Source organism: Anoplolepis gracilipes, chromosome 6 (genome assembly GCF_047496725.1).
Source record: "Anoplolepis gracilipes chromosome 6, ASM4749672v1, whole genome shotgun sequence".
NCBI lineage: Eukaryota > Metazoa > Arthropoda > Insecta > Hymenoptera > Formicidae > Anoplolepis > Anoplolepis gracilipes.
Genome location: NC_132975.1, coordinates 25,477 through 47,065, shown reverse-complemented (window position 1 = coordinate 47,065; position 21,589 = coordinate 25,477). Strand labels below are relative to the sequence as shown.

Below are 21,589 nucleotides of genomic sequence, written 5' to 3'. Positions count from 1 at the left end.
ATTACATTATCATTAAAATTAAAATAATTATTTTAAAATTTTTTACTAAAACTTTTTTTTTTTTTTAATATAATTTTATTTAATAATTTATAATATTTTTTCTTATATTTATTTATTATTAATAATTTATTTATTAATTATAATAAAATTTTAATAATTTTTAATTAATCTTTTCAATGTAAATGAAAAATTTTTATTTAAACTAAAATTTTTTTTTATTCTAAATACATTTTCCAATATATTTACTTTGTTACGACTTTTTCCATAAATTTTTATTAATGAAAATGACGGGCAATTTGTACATATTTTAATTAAAATTCAATTTAAATATTTTTTTAACTTTACAATTAAATTCAATATTTATAAAACTTTAAAAATTTATTTCAATTAATTAAATTAAATGTAACTCATTTAAATCTTAACTATTCTACATTTTGATTTGAATTATAATTATAATTAAATTTTTAAATTATTAATCTTTTAATATAATTTTTCAACAACAATATATAAAAATTAAATTAAGTAATTCTATTCGTGGATTATCAAATTAATCAACAAGTTCCTCTAAATCATAAAATACCGCCAAATTTTTTATTTTTAATGATTAACATTTAATATTTAATTATATTTTATTTTCATTTAAATAATAGGGTATCTAATCCTAATTTATGATATAAATTTTTTTAATTTTATTATTAATTTAAATAAAATTATTTAACTTTTAATATCTATTCATATTTCACCATAAAAAAATAAATTAGTTAAATATATTTATTTATTTATATATTTTATATTTATATATAATTATTTAAATTTATTTTTATTTAAAGTATAAACCGCAATTGCTGGCACTTTATTTATTAATAATAAATTATAATTTTCTATTATAAATTTTTATTTAATTAATTATTATAAATACTAATTTATATATTATTAAATTATTTAAATTTTATATAATTTTTTAAAATTTTATTTATACTTTAAATTATAAAATAAATTTAAAAAAAAAATTAATTTTGTAATTATATTTATTAATTATTAAAAACAAATTATAAAAATAATTTAAATTTAAATTTAATATGAATATAAAATTTAATTTATAATATACATAAAAAAAAAATTAAATAATATTCCCCCCCCCCTTTTTTATATTATTATCATTATTATTAATTATTAATAATTATATAAATATATTAAAATATTTTATTAATAAATAATTTTTTTTTCTATATTTTAGGTTTTTAATATTTTAAATTAAAAATAATGATTAATAAGTTTTAATTAATTAATATTAAATAATTAATGTTAATTAAATATTTTAAATATATATAATTAATTATATATTTATAAAAATAATTAAAATATTTTATTAACATTAAATAATAATTATTAAATAATATTAATGTATATATAAATAAAAACTTAAATTTTTAATTTTTTTTACTTTCTATAAAATACTCTCCTTAAATTTATATAAATAAGATTTTTAATTATTATTAATTATTTTATTTATAGATAAGTTTTTTAATTTTAATTTTAATAATATATTTTTTTTTTATAAATACATATAATTAAAATAGTCAATTATTAAATTTAAATAAAATTACTCTCTCCCTCTGAATTTTATTTTAACTAATTATACTTTTTTAATTCTTTAATAACTAATTATTTTTGAAAAATCAATTTTTATAATAATTTTATTTATAATATTTTATTATTTAATTTATTAATTAATCTTTATAACTACTTTAATTTTAATAAATTCTTTTATTATTTTTACTAATACAAATTTAATTTAAATTATTTATTTAAATTTACTTATAACCTTTTTTTAAATTAAATTTACTTATCATATTTAATTTTAACTAATGATTAATAGTCAATTTTCAAAAATATTATACTAATTTATATTTATTTAATTAAAGTAAGTAAGCTAATTCTCTAAGCTTTTAGGTTCATACCCTAAATATAGAAATTTTATCTTTCTCTTATTTAATTAATTATTTTTGCTATTTAAATTTTATTAATAACTAAAAATTTATTTAATGATATGCCTGATAAAAGGATTATTTTGATAAAATAAATCATACATAATTTATATATGTTTTCATTTAAATTAATTTTTTTATATTTAATAGATTTAAACTATCTCAAAAAATTTCAAAAATTTTTATGCTTTATAATACATTAAAATATAATATTAATATTCAATATTTATTCAAAGTTTAATACAACTAAAAAATTAATTTTATTTATATGCATCATAATTTATTCATAAAATTTTTTTTAATGTCTTATTTAATTTATTTTTCTTTTATTTCTTTAGTTTTATACGATTTATTAATAATTTGTATTATTATGGAAATTAATAATTTTTTATTCATTTGTTTTTTATCAATTAAATTAAAAAATAAAAAAATTATTTTTTTATATTATCTCATTCAAGCTTTAGCTTCCTTAATAATAATGTTAACTTTAATTATTAATAATTTTATATATATACAAATAAATTTTATTATAATCAATTTTTTTATCTCTATTATAATTAAATTAGGGATCCCCCCATTTCATTCATGAATCCCTTCTGTAGCTATTTTTTTAGATTGATATTCATTATTTATTTTTTTAACAATTCAAAAAATTATTCCTTTATACATAATTTCACTTATTAACCCTCCAATTTTTTTACTATATTTTATAATTTTAACATCTGCATTTATCTCCGCCTTTAAAATAATTAATTCAATAAATTTTAAAATTTTATTAAGATTTTCTTCAATTAACCAAATGTTTTCTTCGATTAACCGGATAAATATTAATTTTAATTTATTTTAAAACCCTAATCTGATTTTCATATTTAATATTCTATACACTTATCCCATTAATTATTATTATAATTTTTATATATTTTAAAATTTCATTTAGATTTTCTTTAAGTAATAACTTTCCTTCAATTAATTTTAATTTAATTTGTTTGTTATTATTTTTAATTTAAATTAATAAAAATATTTTTTTAATTTATTAAATTTATTTTAATTTTAAAATTATAATTAAACTATGCTAAAATAAATAAATTATTAAATTTTTTCAAAAAATTTTAAATTTTAAAACCATTTTTATAAAATTTTTATAAATAATATTAATAAATTTTTTAAATTTTAAAATTAATTTATAGATTATCCCATAAATTTTTAATATAAATCAATATATTTATTGTAAATAAAAATTATTTTAAACTTTAATAAAAATTTACATATTTAAATTTATATCTAAATTAAATTTATATAAAAAAAAAATTAGATATCAAAAAAATTGATTAAAGTATCTTCTCTAAATAAATATTAAAAATAATTTTTTTATATTAAATTTTATTTATTTATTTAACTCTTTTTCTTTCGAGAAATTTATTTATCAATAATTTTTTTTAATAAACCCTGATACAAAAGGTACATTTAACTAAAATTACTTTTAAAAATTTTTTTATTTTCATTTACATTACATTATCATTAAAATTAAAATAATTATTTTAAAATTTTTTACTAAAACTTTTTTTTTTTTTAATATAATTTTATTTAATAATTTATAATATTTTTTCTTATATTTATTTATTATTAATAATTTATTTATTAATTATAATAAAATTTTAATAATTTTTAATTAATCTTTTCAATGTAAATGAAAAATTTTTATTTAAACTAAAATTTTTTTTTATTCTAAATACATTTTCCAATATATTTACTTTGTTACGACTTTTTCCATAAATTTTTATTAATGAAAATCACGGGCAATTTGTACATATTTTAATTAAAATTCAATTTAAATATTTTTTTAACTTTACAATTAAATTCAATATTTATAAAACTTTAAAAATTTATTTCAATTAATTAAATTAAATGTAACTCATTTAAATCTTAACTATTCTACATTTTGATTTGAATTATAATTATAATTAAATTTTTAAATTATTAATCTTTTAATATAATTTTTCAACAACAATATATAAAAATTAAATTAAGTAATTCTATTCGTGGATTATCAAATTAATCAACAAGTTCCTCTAAATCATAAAATACCGCCAAATTTTTTATTTTTAATGATTAACATTTAATATTTAATTATATTTTATTTTCATTTAAATAATAGGGTATCTAATCCTAATTTATGATATAAATTTTTTTAATTTTATTATTAATTTAAATAAAATTATTTAACTTTTAATATCTATTCATATTTCACCATAAAAAAATAAATTAGTTAAATATATTTATTTATTTATATATTTTATATTTATATATAATTATTTAAATTTATTTTTATTTAAAGTATAAACCGCAATTGCTGGCACTTTATTTATTAATAATAAATTATAATTTTCTATTATAAATTTTTATTTAATTAATTATTATAAATACTAATTTATATATTATTAAATTATTTAAATTTTATATAATTTTTTAAAATTTTATTTATACTTTAAATTATAAAATAAATTTAAAAAAAAAATTAATTTTGTAATTATATTTATTAATTATTAAAAACAAATTATAAAAATAATTTAAATTTAAATTTAATATGAATATAAAATTTAATTTATAATATACATAAAAAAAAAAATTAAATAATATTCCCCCCCCCTTTTTTATATTATTATCATTATTATTAATTATTAATAATTATTTAAATATATTAAAATATTTTATTAATAAATAATTTTTTTGTCTATATTTTAGGTTTTTAATATTTTAAATTAAAAATAATGATTAATAAGTTTTAATTAATTAATATTAAATAATTAATGTTAATTAAATATTTTAAATATATATAATTAATTATATATTTATAAAAATAATTAAAATATTTTATTAACATTAAATAATAATTATTAAATAATATTAATGTATATATAAATAAAAACTTAAATTTTTAATTTTTTTTACTTTCTATAAAATACTCTCCTTAAATTTATATAAATAAGATTTTTAATTATTATTAATTATTTTATTTATAGATAAGTTTTTTAATTTTAATTTTAATAATATATTTTTTTTTTATAAATACATATAATTAAAATAGTCAATTATTAAATTTAAATAAAATTACTCTCTCCCTCTGAATTTTATTTTAACTAATTATACTTTTTTAATTCTTTAATAACTAATTATTTTTGAAAAATCAATTTTTATAATAATTTTATTTATAATATTTTATTATTTAATTTATTAATTAATCTTTATAACTACTTTAATTTTAATAAATTCTTTTATTATTTTTACTAATACAAATTTAATTTAAATTATTTATTTAAATTTACTTATAACCTTTTTTTAAATTAAATTTACTTATCATATTTAATTTTAACTAATGATTAATAGTCAATTTTCAAAAATATTATACTAATTTATATTTATTTAATTAAAGTAAGTAAGCTAATTCTCTAAGCTTTTAGGTTCATACCCTAAATATAGAAATTTTATCTTTCTCTTATTTAATTAATTATTTTTGCTATTTAAATTTTATTAATAACTAAAAATTTATTTAATGATATGCCTGATAAAAGGATTATTTTGATAAAATAAATCATACATAATTTATATATGTTTTCATTTAAATTAATTTTTTTATATTTAATAGATTTAAACTATCTCAAAAAATTTCAAAAATTTTTATGCTTTATAATACATTAAAATATAATATTAATATTCAATATTTATTCAAAGTTTAATACAACTAAAAAATTAATTTTATTTATATGCATCATAATTTATTCATAAAATTTTTTTTAATGTCTTATTTAATTTATTTTTCTTTTATTTCTTTATTTTTATACGATTTATTAATAATTTGTATTATTATGGAAATTAATAATTTTTTATTCATTTGTTTTTTATCAATTAAATTAAAAAATAAAAAAATTATTTTTTTATATTATCTCATTCAAGCTTTAGCTTCCTTAATAATAATGTTAACTTTAATTATTAATAATTTTATATATATACAAATAAATTTTATTATAATCAATTTTTTTATCTCTATTATAATTAAATTAGGGATCCCCCCATTTCATTCATGAATCCCTTCTGTAGCTATTTTTTTAGATTGATATTCATTATTTATTTTTTTAACAATTCAAAAAATTATTCCTTTATACATAATTTCACTTATTAACCCTCCAATTTTTTTACTATATTTTATAATTTTAACATCTGCATTTATCTCCGCCTTTAAAATAATTAATTCAATAAATTTTAAAATTTTATTAAGATCTTCTTCAATTAACCAAATGTTTTCTTCGATTAACCGGATAAATATTAATTTTAATTTATTTTAAAACCCTAATCTGATTTTCATATTTAATATTCTATACACTTATCCCATTAATTATTATTATAATTTTTATATATTTTAAAATTTCATTTAGATTTTCTTTAAGTAATAACTTTCCTTCAATTAATTTTAATTTAATTTGTTTGTTATTATTTTTAATTTAAATTAATAAAAATATTTTTTTAATTTATTAAATTTATTTTAATTTTAAAATTATAATTAAACTATGCTAAAATAAATAAATTATTAAATTTTTTCAAAAAATTTTAAATTTTAAAACCATTTTTATAAAATTTTTATAAATAATATTAATAAATTTTTTAAATTTTAAAATTAATTTATAGATTATCCCATAAATTTTTAATATAAATCAATATATTTATTGTAAATAAAAATTATTTTAAACTTTAATAAAAATTTACATATTTAAATTTATATCTAAATTAAATTTATATAAAAAAAAAAATTAGATATCAAAAAAATTGATTAAAGTATCTTCTCTAAATAAATATTAAAAATAATTTTTTTATATTAAATTTTATTTATTTATTTAACTCTTTTTCTTTCGAGAAATTTATTTATCAATAATTTTTTTTAATAAACCCTGATACAAAAGGTACATTTAACTAAAATTACTTTTAAAAATTTTTTTATTTTCATTTACATTACATTATCATTAAAATTAAAATAATTATTTTAAAATTTTTTACTAAAACTTTTTTTTTTTTTAATATAATTTTATTTAATAATTTATAATATTTTTTCTTATATTTATTTATTATTAATAATTTTTTTATTAATTATAATAAAATTTTAATAATTTTTAATTAATCTTTCCAATGTAAATGAAAAATTTTTATTTAAACTAAAATTTTTTTTTATTCTAAATACATTTTCCAATATATTTACTTTGTTACGACTTTTTCCATAAATTTTTATTAATGAAAATGACGGGCAATTTGTACATATTTTAATTAAAATTCAATTTAAATATTTTTTTAACTTTACAATTAAATTCAATATTTATAAAACTTTAAAAATTTATTTCAATTAATTAAATTAAATGTAACTCATTTAAATCTTAACTATTCTACATTTTGATTTGAATTATAATTATAATTAAATTTTTAAATTATTAATCTTTTAATATAATTTTTCAACAACAATATACAAAAATTAAATTAAGTAATTCTATTCGTGGATTATCAAATTAATCAACAAGTTCCTCTAAATCATAAAATACCGCCAAATTTTTTATTTTTAATGATTAACATTTAATATTTAATTATATTTTATTTTCATTTAAATAATAGGGTATCTAATCCTAATTTATTATATAAATTTTTTTAATTTTATTATTAATTTAAATAAAATTATTTAACTTTTAATATCTATTCATATTTCACCATAAAAAAATAAATTAGTTAAATATATTTATTTATTTATATATTTTATATTTATATATAATTATTTAAATTTATTTTTATTTAAAGTATAAACCGCAATTGCTGGCACTTTATTTATTAATAATAAATTATAATTTTCTATTATAAATTTTTATTTAATTAATTATTATAAATACTAATTTATATATTATTAAATTATTTAAATTTTATATAATTTTTTAAAATTTTATTTATACTTTAAATTATAAAATAAATTTAAAAAAAAAATTAATTTTGTAATTATATTTATTAATTATTAAAAACAAATTATAAAAATAATTTAAATTTAAATTTAATATGAATATAAAATTTAATTTATAATATACATAAAAAAAAAATTAAATAATATTCCCCCCCCCCTTTTTTATATTATTATCATTATTATTAATTATTAATAATTATATAAATATATTAAAATATTTTATTAATAAATAATTTTTTTTTCTATATTTTAGGTTTTTAATATTTTAAATTAAAAATAATGATTAATAAGTTTTAATTAATTAATATTAAATAATTAATGTTAATTAAATATTTTAAATATATATAATTAATTATATATTTATAAAAATAATTAAAATATTTTATTAACATTAAATAATAATTATTAAATAATATTAATGTATATATAAATAAAAACTTAAATTTTTAATTTTTTTTACTTTCTATAAAATACTCTCCTTAAATTTATATAAATAAGATTTTTAATTATTATTAATTATTTTATTTATAGATAAGTTTTTTAATTTTAATTTTAATAATATATTTTTTTTTTATAAATACATATAATTAAAATAGTCAATTATTAAATTTAAATAAAATTACTCTCTCCCTCTGAATTTTATTTTAACTAATTATACTTTTTTAATTCTATAATAACTAATTATCTTTAAAAAATCAATTTTTATAATAATTTTATTTATAATATTTTATTATTTAATTTATTAATTAATCTTTATAACTACTTTAATTTTAATAAATTCTTTTATTATTTTTACTAATACAAATTTAAATTATTTATTTAAATTATTTATTTAAATTTACATATAACCTTTTTTTAAATTAAATTTACTTATCATATTTAATTTTAACTAATGAGTAATAGTCAATTTTCAAAAATATTATACTAATTTATATTTATTTAATTAAAGTAAGTAAGCTAATTCTCTAAGCTTTTAGGTTCATACCTTAAATATAGAAATTTTATCTTTCTCTTATTTAATTAATTATTTTTGCTATTTAAATTTTATTAATAACTAAAAATTTATTTATTAATGATATGCCTGATAAAAGGATTATTTTGATAGAATAAATCATACATAATTTATATATGTTTTCATTTAAATTAATTTTTTGATATTTAATAGATTTAAACTAACTCAAAATATTTCAAAAATTTTTATGCTTCATAATACATTAAAATATAATATTAATATTCAATATTTATTCAAAGTTTAATACATCTAAAAAATTAATTTTATTTATATGCATCATAATTTATTCATAAAATTTTTTTTAATGTCTTATTTAATTTATTTTTCTTTTATTTCTTTATTTTAATATACGATTTATTAATAATTTGTATTATTATGGAAATTAATAATTTTTTATTCTTTTGTTTTTTATCAATTAAATTAAAAAATAAAAAAATTATTTTCTTATATTATCTCATTCAAGCTTTAGCTTCCTTAATAATAATGTTAACTTTAATTATTAATAATTTTATATATATACAAATAAATTTTATTATAATCAATTTTTTTATCTCTATTATAATTAAATTAGGGATCCCCCCATTTCATTCATGAATCCCTTCTGTAGCTATTTTTTTAGATTGATATTCATTATTTATTTTTTTAACAATTCAAAAAATTATTCCTTTATACATAATTTCACTTATTAACCCTTTAATTTTTTTAATATATTTTATAATTTTAACATCATTTAACTGCATTTATCTTTGCCTTTAAAATTATTAATTCAATAAATTTTAAAATTTTATTAAGATTTTCTTCAATTAACCAAATGTTTTCTTCAATTAACCGGATGAATATTAATTTTAATTTATTTTAAAACCCTAATCTGATTTTCATATTTAATATTCTATACACTTATCCCATTAATTATTATTATAATTTTTATATATTTTAAAATTTCATTTAGATTTTCTTTAAGTAATAACTTTCCTTCAATTAATTTTAATTTAATTTGTTTATTATTAATTTTTAATTTAGCCAGAATTCCTCCACTAACGTTTTTTATTTTTAAATGAACTATAATCTATATTTTTTTATTAAATTCAAATTTTTACTTTATTTTTATTTTATTGATTTTAAATTCTTTCATTTTAATTTATGTTTATATTAATTTAATAAATCTAATAATATATTTTTATTTAATTATAATTAAGCTTTTTAATAAACCAATATACATATATAAATTTTTTCACTCATATAGATTATTTATTTTTTTCATGATTTTAAGCTTAATCTTTTCATTAATTATAATTTTTTTTTAGTTTGTATACAATTTTTTAAAATTAGATATATAATTTTCACCCCACTTAATCACTAAATTTTAAATATTAAGATTTTAAGTTAAATTTATAAACTTTAAATTTTCAAAGTTTACACAATAAAATTTTTAAAAATTTTTAAATCTTAAAAATTTTAATATTTTAATTTTTTATTAAAAATTTCTTTAAATTTGCAATTTAATATTTTTATTAGTTAAACTATAAAATATATAAAAAATTTATATTTTTATAACACATTTAATGTAATATCAGAAAATTAAAATTTTCTTAAATAAATTTACAATTTATTACTTAAATCAGACATGATATCTATTATTATCTCACTTAAACTTAGTAAATAATTTTATTATCAATAAAAATATACTATGAATAAGTGAATTTATTCAACTAATCACAAAGATATTGGCATTCTATATTTTTTATTTGCAATTTGGGCTGGGATAATCGGATCTTCTATAAGAATAATTATTCTTTTAAAATTAGGATCATCTAATGCACTAATTAATAATGATCAAATTTATAATTCAATAGTTACTAGACACGCATTTATTATAATTTTCTTTATAGTTATGCCATTTATAATTGGGGGATTTGGAAATTTTCTTTTCCCTCTAATACTTGGTTCACCTGATATAGCCTACTCTCGAATAAATAATATAAGTTTTTGACTTCTACCCGCTCACTCTCTCTACTTTTATTAAGTAATTTTATTAATGATGGAACTGGGACTGGATGAACAATTTATCCCCCTTTAGCCTCTAATACATTTCACAATGGTCCTTCAGTAGATTTAACAATTTTTTCTCTTCATATTGCCGGAATATCTTCTATTCTAGGGGCTATTAATTTTATTTCTACAATCTTAAATATACATCATAAAAATCTCGCAACTGATAAAATACCTTTTCTAGTTTGATCAATTCTCATTACAGCAATTCTCTTACTTTTATCCTTCCCAATTTTAGCCGGAGCAATCACAATACTTTTAACAGACCGAAATTTAAATACTTCATTTTTTGATCCGTCAGGAGGGGGTGATCCTATTCTTTATCAACATTTATTTTGATTCTTTGGTCACCCCAAAGTTTATATTCTTATTCTCCCAGGATTTGGGCTAATTTCCTATATTATCATAAATGAGAGAAGAAAAAAAGAAACTTTTGGTGCCTTAGGAATAATTTATGCTCTTATAGCAATTGGATTTTTAGGCTTTATTGTTTGGGCTCATCATATATTTACTATTGGGCTAGATGTTGATTCCCGAGCCTATGTTTCAAACAGAACCTATGTCCGGAGAGCATCTGTGTCATCCTGAATGTACTGTTGCCCCACGCCTTGTCCAGCCACTCTGCCAGACAGGGCAGGACGGCCGATATCGTCCTCTCCCCGGATGTTGGGGGGCGCTCGTGCAGCGACGCGATCCATCGCTGCTCGAGAGACTTTTTCTCCTGGAGCTTCCAGGTGCCCAGTATCCTGGCCGGGATTTTGGTAACTCCTCCCCTGCGTGCCGCGGATTTCCAGTCATACAGACGTCTGCATGAATCGGCGACCATATGCAAAGGGGGTAGTCCGGCCAGGATGGTGGCCGTCGCGTCCTCCGGCATCGGGCGAGACGAATGGCCAACCTGCGCTGGACGCGACGCATCGCGTCCTGTATGCGTCTAGTGGCCATCGCCTCGCCCGCCCACACCAGTGCTGCATGCATCAGTATGCTAAGGACGGTGTGCGCGTAGACGCGGCGCACTCGACCGTCCGGCCCTCCAAAATTCAGCAGCAAGCGGCTAATCGCTGCCGCCGCCTTCTCCGCTCTCGGGACCAGGCGGTCAAAGTGACCCGCAAAGCTTCATCGGCCGTCGATGTGGAGCCCCAGGTATTTAATCTAGGACCCCACTGGGACAACAGTACCGTCCACATCTAGTCGGGAGATGAGGGGAGGCTCCCCAGCGGCCCAGCGGTCGTAGAAGTACCGCCTCGGTCTTGCTGGGGACCACCCTCAGGCCAATCCGGCTTATGGCTCTCACGAGGCCTGCCACCCGTTTGTTAGCCCTGTTTAGGGCTTCCCCCCAGTTGTCCCCCTCGGCTACCAGCAGGGTATCGTCGGCATACCCGATGACCCGGCAGTCGAGAGGGAGGGCGGTATGGAGGACCCCATCATACCTGAGGTTCCACAACAGCGGGCCCAACACCGAGCCCTGTGGAACCCCGCAGTACACGCGACGGGTGTGACCCCGGCCGTCTTGGTCCCTGTATTCGAGCCTACGGTGACCGAAGTAGGCTCGAATACCTCTCACGAGGTATTCGGGACGCGGTGGGTGTTAAGCGCGTCCCCGATTGCCTTCCACGGGAGGGTGTTGAAAACGTTGGACACGTCCAAAGCGACAGCCAACGCCACCCTCCCGCGTTTCCACAGCTGACTCCGTGAGGGTCCTGACGCGCAGTACGGCGTCCACCGTGGACCTGCCCTCACGGAAGCCATATTGTTCCTCGTGAAGGGAAAAGACCTCATCGCGCGCCAGATGCTGGATGAGTCGGCGAACGAGAATCCTCTCGTATATTTTACCGACCTCGTCCAGGCAAATTGGCCGGTACAATGACGGGTCACCCTCCTTCTTACCGCCCTTGTGGAGAAGAACCAACTTGGCTCTTTCCTACATTGGGGGGAATTCCTCCTCCGCGAGGCATGTATTAAAAATACCTCGTAGTCACCCGGATAGGTTTGGCTCCTCCAGGACGAGCTTCCAAACGCGCTCTGGAATGCCGTCCGGGCCAGAGGTCTTGTTGTTCTTAACCCCTCGGACGGCATCCTTCAACTCCTCCTCGGTGATTTCGAGATCCCTGGACCAGGCCTCGGCAGCGCCAGTGTTCGCGCTGCCCCAGTCTAGACCTCGAGGATCGGGATTAGTCGGGAACAGGGTCCCGACTATTTGGCCCAGGGATCCCGGGGGGAAGGTTACGGGGGGCGCCCAGTGACGTAGTTTATTCGTCACTATCTTGTATGGGCGCCCCCTCGGGTCGGCGTCAAGGGACGCGATCAGCTCGTCCCATGATCTCGCCCTGGAAAAGCGAATGGCGACACTCAACGCCACTCAAGCGGACTGATAGTCGCTGAGTGCCTCGACTTTCCAGGCCTCGTCACCACGGCGCTAGGCGCGTTTGAGGAGTCTCCTGGCCGCGACGGAGGAGGATCTCCTCCGTCCACCAGTAGGCAGCCCGGCGCGAGTCGGGTCTGCTCTTGGGCATGGAGAAGTCGCACGCCTGGGTGATCGAGTCTACCAGGCGCGCGACATCCTCCACCAGGCTCCCCACTCTCTCCTCTGGCGGTTGGTGTTGCCAAAGAATGGCCTGGACGTCCGCCGTCAACCTATCCGGGTCTAACTTTTTTAGATTCCATCGCGGCGATGGCGCACCGCCGGTCGAACTCCCGAGCTGGAGGGTGGTACAACCAAACTCGATATATCGGTGGTCCGACAGAGTCTCTTGGTCGACCACCCCCCATGACCAATTTAGGCGTGTCGCGGAGGGGGTTATCATAGTGAGATCCACTATGGACGCCCCCCGCAGCAGCCGGTCGCACGTAGGCTCGTTGCCGGTGTTTAGTAGGCATAGCCCGAAAGCCCCCATCCAGTCCAATAGGACCTCTCCCTTGGGGGTGGTGAGCCGATCTCCCCAGGCTTGCGCTCTGACGTTAAAGTCACCGGCCACCACCACCTCCTGGGGGAGAATGCTGCGTATACAGTGCTCCAACTCCCCCAGATACAGTTCAAATTGAGAAAGGCCCCAACTAAGCGGTGCGTAACACGCCACCACCGCGATGAAACCCCATTTCACCGCCACATACCCCCTTCCTGACTTAAGTAAGGAACAGGGGGGGTTGTGGTTGTCCGACCCGCGTATGACCGCGACCGTGCCAGAGCCGTCCACCCTCCAATTAGGGTGTTTTGATGGAGGTCGGTACGGCTCCGACACGATCGCCAGTCCTATACCACGCTCGGCAATAGTCTGCAGAAGTAAATCTTGCGCCCGCCGAGCATGGTTAATATTTGCTTGCAGGAATTTACAAGCTCTCATTCACGCCGGTATAATGGGCCCCCGTTGTTTCAGTCCCCCCGCCACCGGGCTGTGGAAGGGGAGCTCCATCAGTGTCCGATGCTGCATTACTCACGTTCTCAATTGCGCCCGGGGTAGAGGTGTCTTCTTTCTCGTTGCCTCGCTTAGTTTTACATAAGCGTGGCTTCCTTTGGGGCTTGGGGGAGTCGGAGCATAGCTCTTTGCCCCCCGCACCCTCCTCGTTTCCTTTCCTGACCGAGTCCGCGCGCCGCTTGCGACACTCCGATGTGTCCATCGGCGCGGGCGCAGACTCGGCTGGGACCGTTTGATTCGCTTGTGGGATTTCTCCTACAACGACCTCCATCAAAAACGGACTTGGGTTTTCCTTATCGATTCCCCCCTTCACCCCTCCCGCCAACGGGGTGGGTTTTTTGGAGGGAGGAATCGATTTGGCCTTCTTCCTATTGAGTTTTTTCGGGGGGTGGCAATTCATGCCCCCCATCCTGTGCCCCGCGGGTGCCCCAAGGTCAGCACAGAGTGCGCAGTGCACTCTTTGTTCTGAGCAGGAGTTGGCCTTATGGCCCTCTTTGCCGCAGCGGAAGCACAGGTTGGCACAGGATCGGTCGTTGCCGCATTGCTGCTGCACATGCCCCTCCTCCATGCACTTAAAGCATCGGAAAGGAAGCTGCGGCAACAGCTCGATGGGTAACCTGTACCACGATATCGGTACCTTTCCCATCTGTATTAGTTTGTTGGCCGCGTCTATTGGACATTGCACCAACAACGTATTGAGGCCGGTGCGGGGGGCCTTCACGAACGCTCCCACTTTGACGTCCGAGAACCCGCATTTACCCTCCCCGGAGATTGCGGCAACAATCTCCGCCCGTGTAATGGAGTCCTCCAGCCTCCGAATGCGGAGGTCGGCCATTTTCTGGAGGCATGTAACTCGCACCCCTTTGTTGTCCCCAATCACCTCTCTTACACGTTCGGCGAGTTGCCCCGCCTTGCGTGCCTTGTCCTCGCCGGAAATCTCCAGGATTAAGGCTCCGGTGAGACCTTTCCTTATCTTGAGGCTTCCTTCCTTGATTCTGTCACGTGCAGTGACCCACTGTTATCGTCTACCTCGGTGTCAATAACAGGGTTGCTCTCTATTTAGTTTTTGGGTAATCTGTCTAAGTCGGCTATACCCAGGGCTTCGCCGAGAGCAGGATCAATGTGTACTAGGAACTAATAATTCGGAGGATTTTTTTACTGATCTGGGATGATGATAATAGAGGCTTGATTTAAAAACTCTTTTATGATATTGTCTAAATTGTAAATAATATTTTCTTTATTTTCTTCTATAAATTGGATTAGAGTTTCTAATATGACTTCAGGGTCAACGAAAGGATTTTGTTGAAATTCAGAATCAGTTGTCTGAGGTCTCATTTATTTTATTTTATTTGACAAGAAAAATTAAGAAAGTTGAAAATAAAAAGGTTAAATTTATGACATATGTATTTGAAAATGATTAAAACGGTAAGCAAACGCGTTGGATCTCGTTATTGTATATTTGATATAGTCTGGTGGTCAGAATGCAATTCACTCGGCACTAACGAGAGGCTGAGGAAGTTCTAGGAACTCCATGACACCATGACCATTATCGCGTATGCAATGAACGTGACGCACAATGACACTCGAGTTAATCAAAGAGAAAATAAAATTGTAAAATTATATCTGCAATAGCTTTAAATTTATTCAATTTAAAGTTGGAATGATTGGAAAATTTCAGTTTTGGAATTATAAATGGATTGTGATTAATTTGACAAATTTTCAATTATATTAAAATTGAGATAGGGATTAAGGTGGTTTGTGATAGTAATGGTGAGGGATTAAGTACTTACTGTTGTTGTATAGTAGAATTCACCGTCGGAGCAATTCCAAATATATACTGGTTTTGAAAGGTTAATTTACGACTTTTATAATGTAAGAGCAAATTTCTCAGTAATTAATGACTGCTTTAATATAAAGAACAAAGTTAAATTGAGAAATTTAAATGATTTGGATTTATATTAAATGTAGATATCTCTTTCTTTAGGAGAAAGTCAACTGTTGCACTATGATTTTATTTCTCATAAATATCGTTGATGCATCTATTCACGTAATAAGAAAGAATCATTAAAATTTTTATTGCTCTTATGTAGATATATATATATGTTACTAAAAGTATTGTTCTTTGCAGGTTCAGCACTGTGTGGTGAGGTGACATATAAAGAAATGTACAACTGGAATATGGTGGGTGGAGGCCAGCGATATAATTTATTGTTGTCAAAAATCACTGTCTCCGATGGAAAATGGGAAGAAGAGATTAAGCAAAGGATGCTCCTTTAATTTTATTATCAAGTTAAGTATAACGAGTAGTTAACTCTCTTACATTGATAGATTGATTATTTATCTACTCTAAATTTGCAAATTTCTTGGTATAGTATTTTAACTTTATAATTCTTAAGAGTGGTATCAGAGTGTGAGTCAATTTGTAATTTTAAGAGTCAATAGTCTGAGCTGTAAGTTATTCAAAAGAATGAGATATATATATATATATATATCTTGTATGTATGTCTAGTTAACTGTATAAAAGATTTTTATTTCGGAGCTTAAGGGTGGAACAGTTTATTGCATTAGTCATAAGAGCATATGTCTAGATTGTAATTAAAATTGTTTTGCAAAATTAAAGTGGTTAGAGTGATATGATGTCATATAAGTGTCAAACACGATGTGTTATAAATAGTAATTCAATTCAGAATTCTTTTCCTTTTTATTATGTTTTGTTAGAATATGAATGCGTTTTCTTTTTATTAAAATAGTAATATTCTTCTTGATTGATCATATGCGTATGAGTGTATGTATTTAAAATAGTGATTTACCTTTATTAATGTTTCTAGTTTCGCTGATTTTCCTGGGCCTTTTCCTCGTACTCTGGACGTCGTGGATCTCCCTCAGGGATGTCAGTGGTAGAGGTTGAGGCAGGATGCAGCTCGATTTCAACCAAAGGTCCGGGCCAGCCAATAAATTCAAAGGTTCTTCGCGAGATGGGAGCTTCTACTGAGTCAGATGCAGGAAGCTGATCGAAAAGTTCTACGACAATTCTTTGATTGTCCGGTACGTCAATTGGATTGTCTTTTCCTACTTGGCTGAGACCATTATCACTGTTCGAAATTTGTCTCTGTCGGCGTAAAGCGGCACGTAGTTGTCTATGTCGTTTACCGGCGCGACGAGAACCAGGCATTTACTATAAATTATAACCAAAATTTTATTCTAATTTAAAAAGTTATTCAATTCAGGTTGACAATCTGGATCAAGCGACATTCAAGCAGCTCATCGACTAAGTCTCAGCTCTGCTCGAACTAACACGAGGGGCACGTCACTCTGCTCTATCCCAGGCACGGGACTCGCTAACGCTCAAGATCCAGACGTACGTTAAATATTTAATCGATATTAAATTAATTATAGTAAACACTGGTTGAAGGTGAAGGAACACTGTATTAAAATAATGTACTTGAGAATATTTCGAAATAAGCAACTATGTATTTTAAAAGCTTGAAGATTTTACAAAGGTTGCAAGTAATGATTACAAATGTTGTTCACAATTCAAATGAAAAAGGTACAACCGCACTGTACCAGAAATTGGAGATTAGTTAACAATAAAGTAATAATTCTAAATTATAATGTAGAGTGAGTCTAAGCTCTAAATTATAATATAAGACGAGTCGCGAAGACGAGAAAGTAAAGTATTATTAAAGATCTACTTTGACGACACAAAGTAGCTGACGAAAATTAAGTTAAAATTGATTTTAGGACGCAGTGAATGTATAAAGACACAGAGACTTTTCACGACTTCGGACTAACGTTTCGGAGAGATGTTGAAGTGACTTATGAAGTTAGGAAGGCGACTTTTTAGGTTGAATGTTGGCGACTGTTTTAGATGACTGGTGGTGAAAGACTGATTCCGTCCGCAAACTCGACTGACGTTCTGCGCTCCGTCCCCACTTTCGGGTCACCTCCCTCTAGGCGTCCGGTGGATCCAAGACTTCCCGGGTTGGCTTAATCATCCGGTGGAGATGGATTCTTGCTCTTGGTGAGGGAACTCTCCGCCTTCGAAGACGTCAGAAGCGGTGAGCTCTTCTTAATCTTAAGTTGATATTCAGCGGCAAATATCAAAAGGCACGTTGTTATAATATTTAGTTTCGTCGAGTCGCTGCGTCGAGAGATAGGCATAATATTCGATTTCACTGGTCTCTGCGTCAATAGATAAGAATAATATTCGGTTTCATCGGGTCTCTGCGTCAAGAGATAAGAATAATATTCGATTTCACTAAGTCTTTCTCGCCGTCGCCTATTGCGTCATCGTGCGAATGAAAGGCTCTTTGTATTATAATAATTTCGCACTCTTATATTATAAATTTTTTTTTTTTTTTTTTTTTTTTACAGCAAGAGAGACTTATTAATTTAACTATAGCAAGAGTTAATGTTCATTATCGAAATTATTATGTCTCATACTAATATTTCTTTTCTTTTCACTTATTAATTTATGCTTTTATGTTTAAATTTCTTTTACTTTTCTCTCTTGTTGTATTACATATTTTATGTTGACATATCTGCTTTTATAATAGTATCCATATGGAAGATTTAATTAATGCAATTTTAATACTGTTATTTTTAATTTATAATTCCTTTCTATCGTGATTCCTTATGATTTCACTTTAGCATAGGAGACTAGCTCTCCTTTACATATATATATATGAATATATATATAGACATATATAATACGTGTCATGCGTTATTTTTGTAATATTACTTTTTCATCAATTACACTAAAAGAAAGTCTTCCATTTAGATTTACATGTTGATATACAAATGCAGCTTAATAATATTAATAAATTAATTTATTTGGCGTATATATATGGTTCTCAATGCCAGTATGCATATGCCTTCCAAAATGTACTTTACTGAATAATATTTCTTTTTCTTTATTTTTTTCTTTTCATTATACTTATGAAATGTAGGATTTATAAAGCGATTGTTAGTATGATTTAACTCTAATATAATTGGTTTGCAAGTGTTTCTGTTACAATCGCGTAATTGAATTTCAACGATTCTGATGTTACAGTAATATTTTATTTCCATATATTCTAGCAAAGAGAATTTTAACTTTTATTTGGAAAATTAATATAGTAGTTTAATGATTACAAATATTTTTTCTTATTTTTTTCTGATAAGGTCAGTATTATTTTGTTATTACTTCTAAGTAAGCAATGTCCAATTTAATAGCTATATAATACTATGCTTGATTAAATATTTTATTAAGTTCAAGTTGAGATATATATGTATATCTCATATCTTGTGTTCATATCTCCAGCGGTACGTTTATATTTTGAAAATTTAGTTTGAAATTTTTGGCGGGACGTCACATCCCCCCCTTTATTTAAGAACGAATTCCCGATGTTATCGAAGGGATTTGTTCGATATCGTTCAATCGTTCTCGAAGGTCAGTGTAAACAATGGGAATAGGGGTGGTTGTATTTACCGCTGTTGCATTTACGATAGTTGACTCGTTTTTGGGTGCTGTAGGTGTTATTGGTGGAGGACTCGTTGGCTCCTGGAGAGATTGATCTTCTTCTGGTTTTATTCCTCGTTGATTTACGGGTCCTCGTGCTAGGTGAAGTAAGAGATGTGTGAGCGAACTCCATACGGCGCCTAGTAGGTGTAGACTGCATCCGTATACGGTGTGAAGGGCGTATCCATGGATTGCTGTATCAATAGTTAATTTAATGAGTCGTATAATTAGGAATACTCCTAGAATTCCGGCCGTTGCCGATCCGAAGGTTACAAATCCGCCCCAAATTCTCGAGACAGTGTTCGAAGCTATTTTTTGGAGTGCTTTCTCGTCTAGCAGACTGTATATAGAGACTTCTCCTGGTACGACAGCTTGTCCTGTCATCCCACGGGCTATGAAATTTAGAAGTGCTGGTTTCTCTGCAGGAAACATAATATGATCTCGTAACTTTTCTATATCTTTTTCCGTATATATCCCACTAATGGCTAATGGACCTGGGGTGAGGTATTTCCAACTCAAAGAGATCATCGGGCGTAATCGTTGTGGGGGTAATTGTATGACTTGTGGGTCAGGGGTGAGCTGGATCCATGTATCATCTATGCGATAGAGCGTTGGTAGTTCAAAGCTACATTCCTTCTGGGTTCCGAATTTGGTGAGTATTCTTGATTTTGGTGTTAGAAATAGTGAAGCGTTCCTTACCGTTACAGGAAGCTCGGCATAACATTCTTTTGTTCTCCGAATTATAGCGTCAACGGGAATACATTTTATTACATGAATGGCTTCTCCTGCAGTGACAGCCATGTATCCTGGTCCTTTCATTAACCGATAGGCGAATTCATCAGGCTGTAAAGTGGCGAATGATAAGGTGTTAGTTATGACGTCTTTTTCCAGCTCGCACTTCTGTTGAATGACATTGTGGTAAAGAGATGTCATTTGATGTCGTATATGTTTTTCTACATATACAAACTTTGAGTTCATATATGCGAAAATATCAAGATTATCAATTGAAATTGTTCCTCGTTCGGCGAAGACGTCTCCCTTTTTAGTTTCTAGTATAAAGAGTTTGGGATGCTCTGTACGAAGAAGCGTGTACCCGCACAATGGCTGTTCTCGCGTTCTTGTCAGGCTGTATACGATAGGTGATTTTTCTTCACTGGTATCGTCCGTAGTTTTGATAGCAGGCCCTTCATATAGAACGTCATATTGGTGAAAATTACACGAAGAGGTAGGCATCGGTTCCCAATAGGTATATCCATCCTCTGAATCGATGCAAAATCCTTCACTGAGCGTACAAATTGTTCCTGATTTTAGCATTATTTTCCCAGTATTTAGTTTCACGGGGACATAGGCTGATTTCAAAGATATTCTGGCGACAGCTTGCACGACAACGTCGTCCCATGTTCCATAGTGGTCGGAATATTGGGTGCCTTTGCATTTTCCATCGTTGCCTACGCTTCCGGCCATGGTAATGCTGTAGGAGGCGGTTTGGTTGATTCTGATGCCATCGATTAAAACTCTTGTTCCTAGCGAAAAAGTACCATCACGAAACATTCGTTTGCACTGTGAGTGTCCGGTTTCATGTATATAGTCAGCACGTCCGTTATGCATGATTGAAACGTGCGAGTGCATGCCGCAGTAATATAT

At 27.2% G+C, this 21,589-nt stretch overlaps 2 protein-coding genes across 2 annotated transcripts; both read right to left on the bottom strand.

The window, feature by feature from the left end:
* Window positions 1-13,007: 13,007 nt before the first annotated feature.
* Window positions 13,008-15,280, bottom strand: LOC140666842 (uncharacterized). The gene is made up of 3 exons (XM_072894384.1): window positions 14,468-15,280; window positions 13,442-14,304; window positions 13,008-13,359 (listed from the first exon to the last, which is right to left on the bottom strand). Exons 1-3 carry the CDS (start codon window positions 15,278-15,280, stop codon window positions 13,008-13,010), a joined length of 2,028 nt encoding a protein of 675 aa, XP_072750485.1.
* Window positions 15,281-19,813: 4,533 nt separating this feature from the next.
* Window positions 19,814-21,589, bottom strand: LOC140667141 (uncharacterized). The gene has a single exon (XM_072894861.1). It carries the CDS (start codon window positions 21,572-21,574, stop codon window positions 19,814-19,816), a length of 1,761 nt encoding a protein of 586 aa, XP_072750962.1. The 5' UTR covers window positions 21,575-21,589.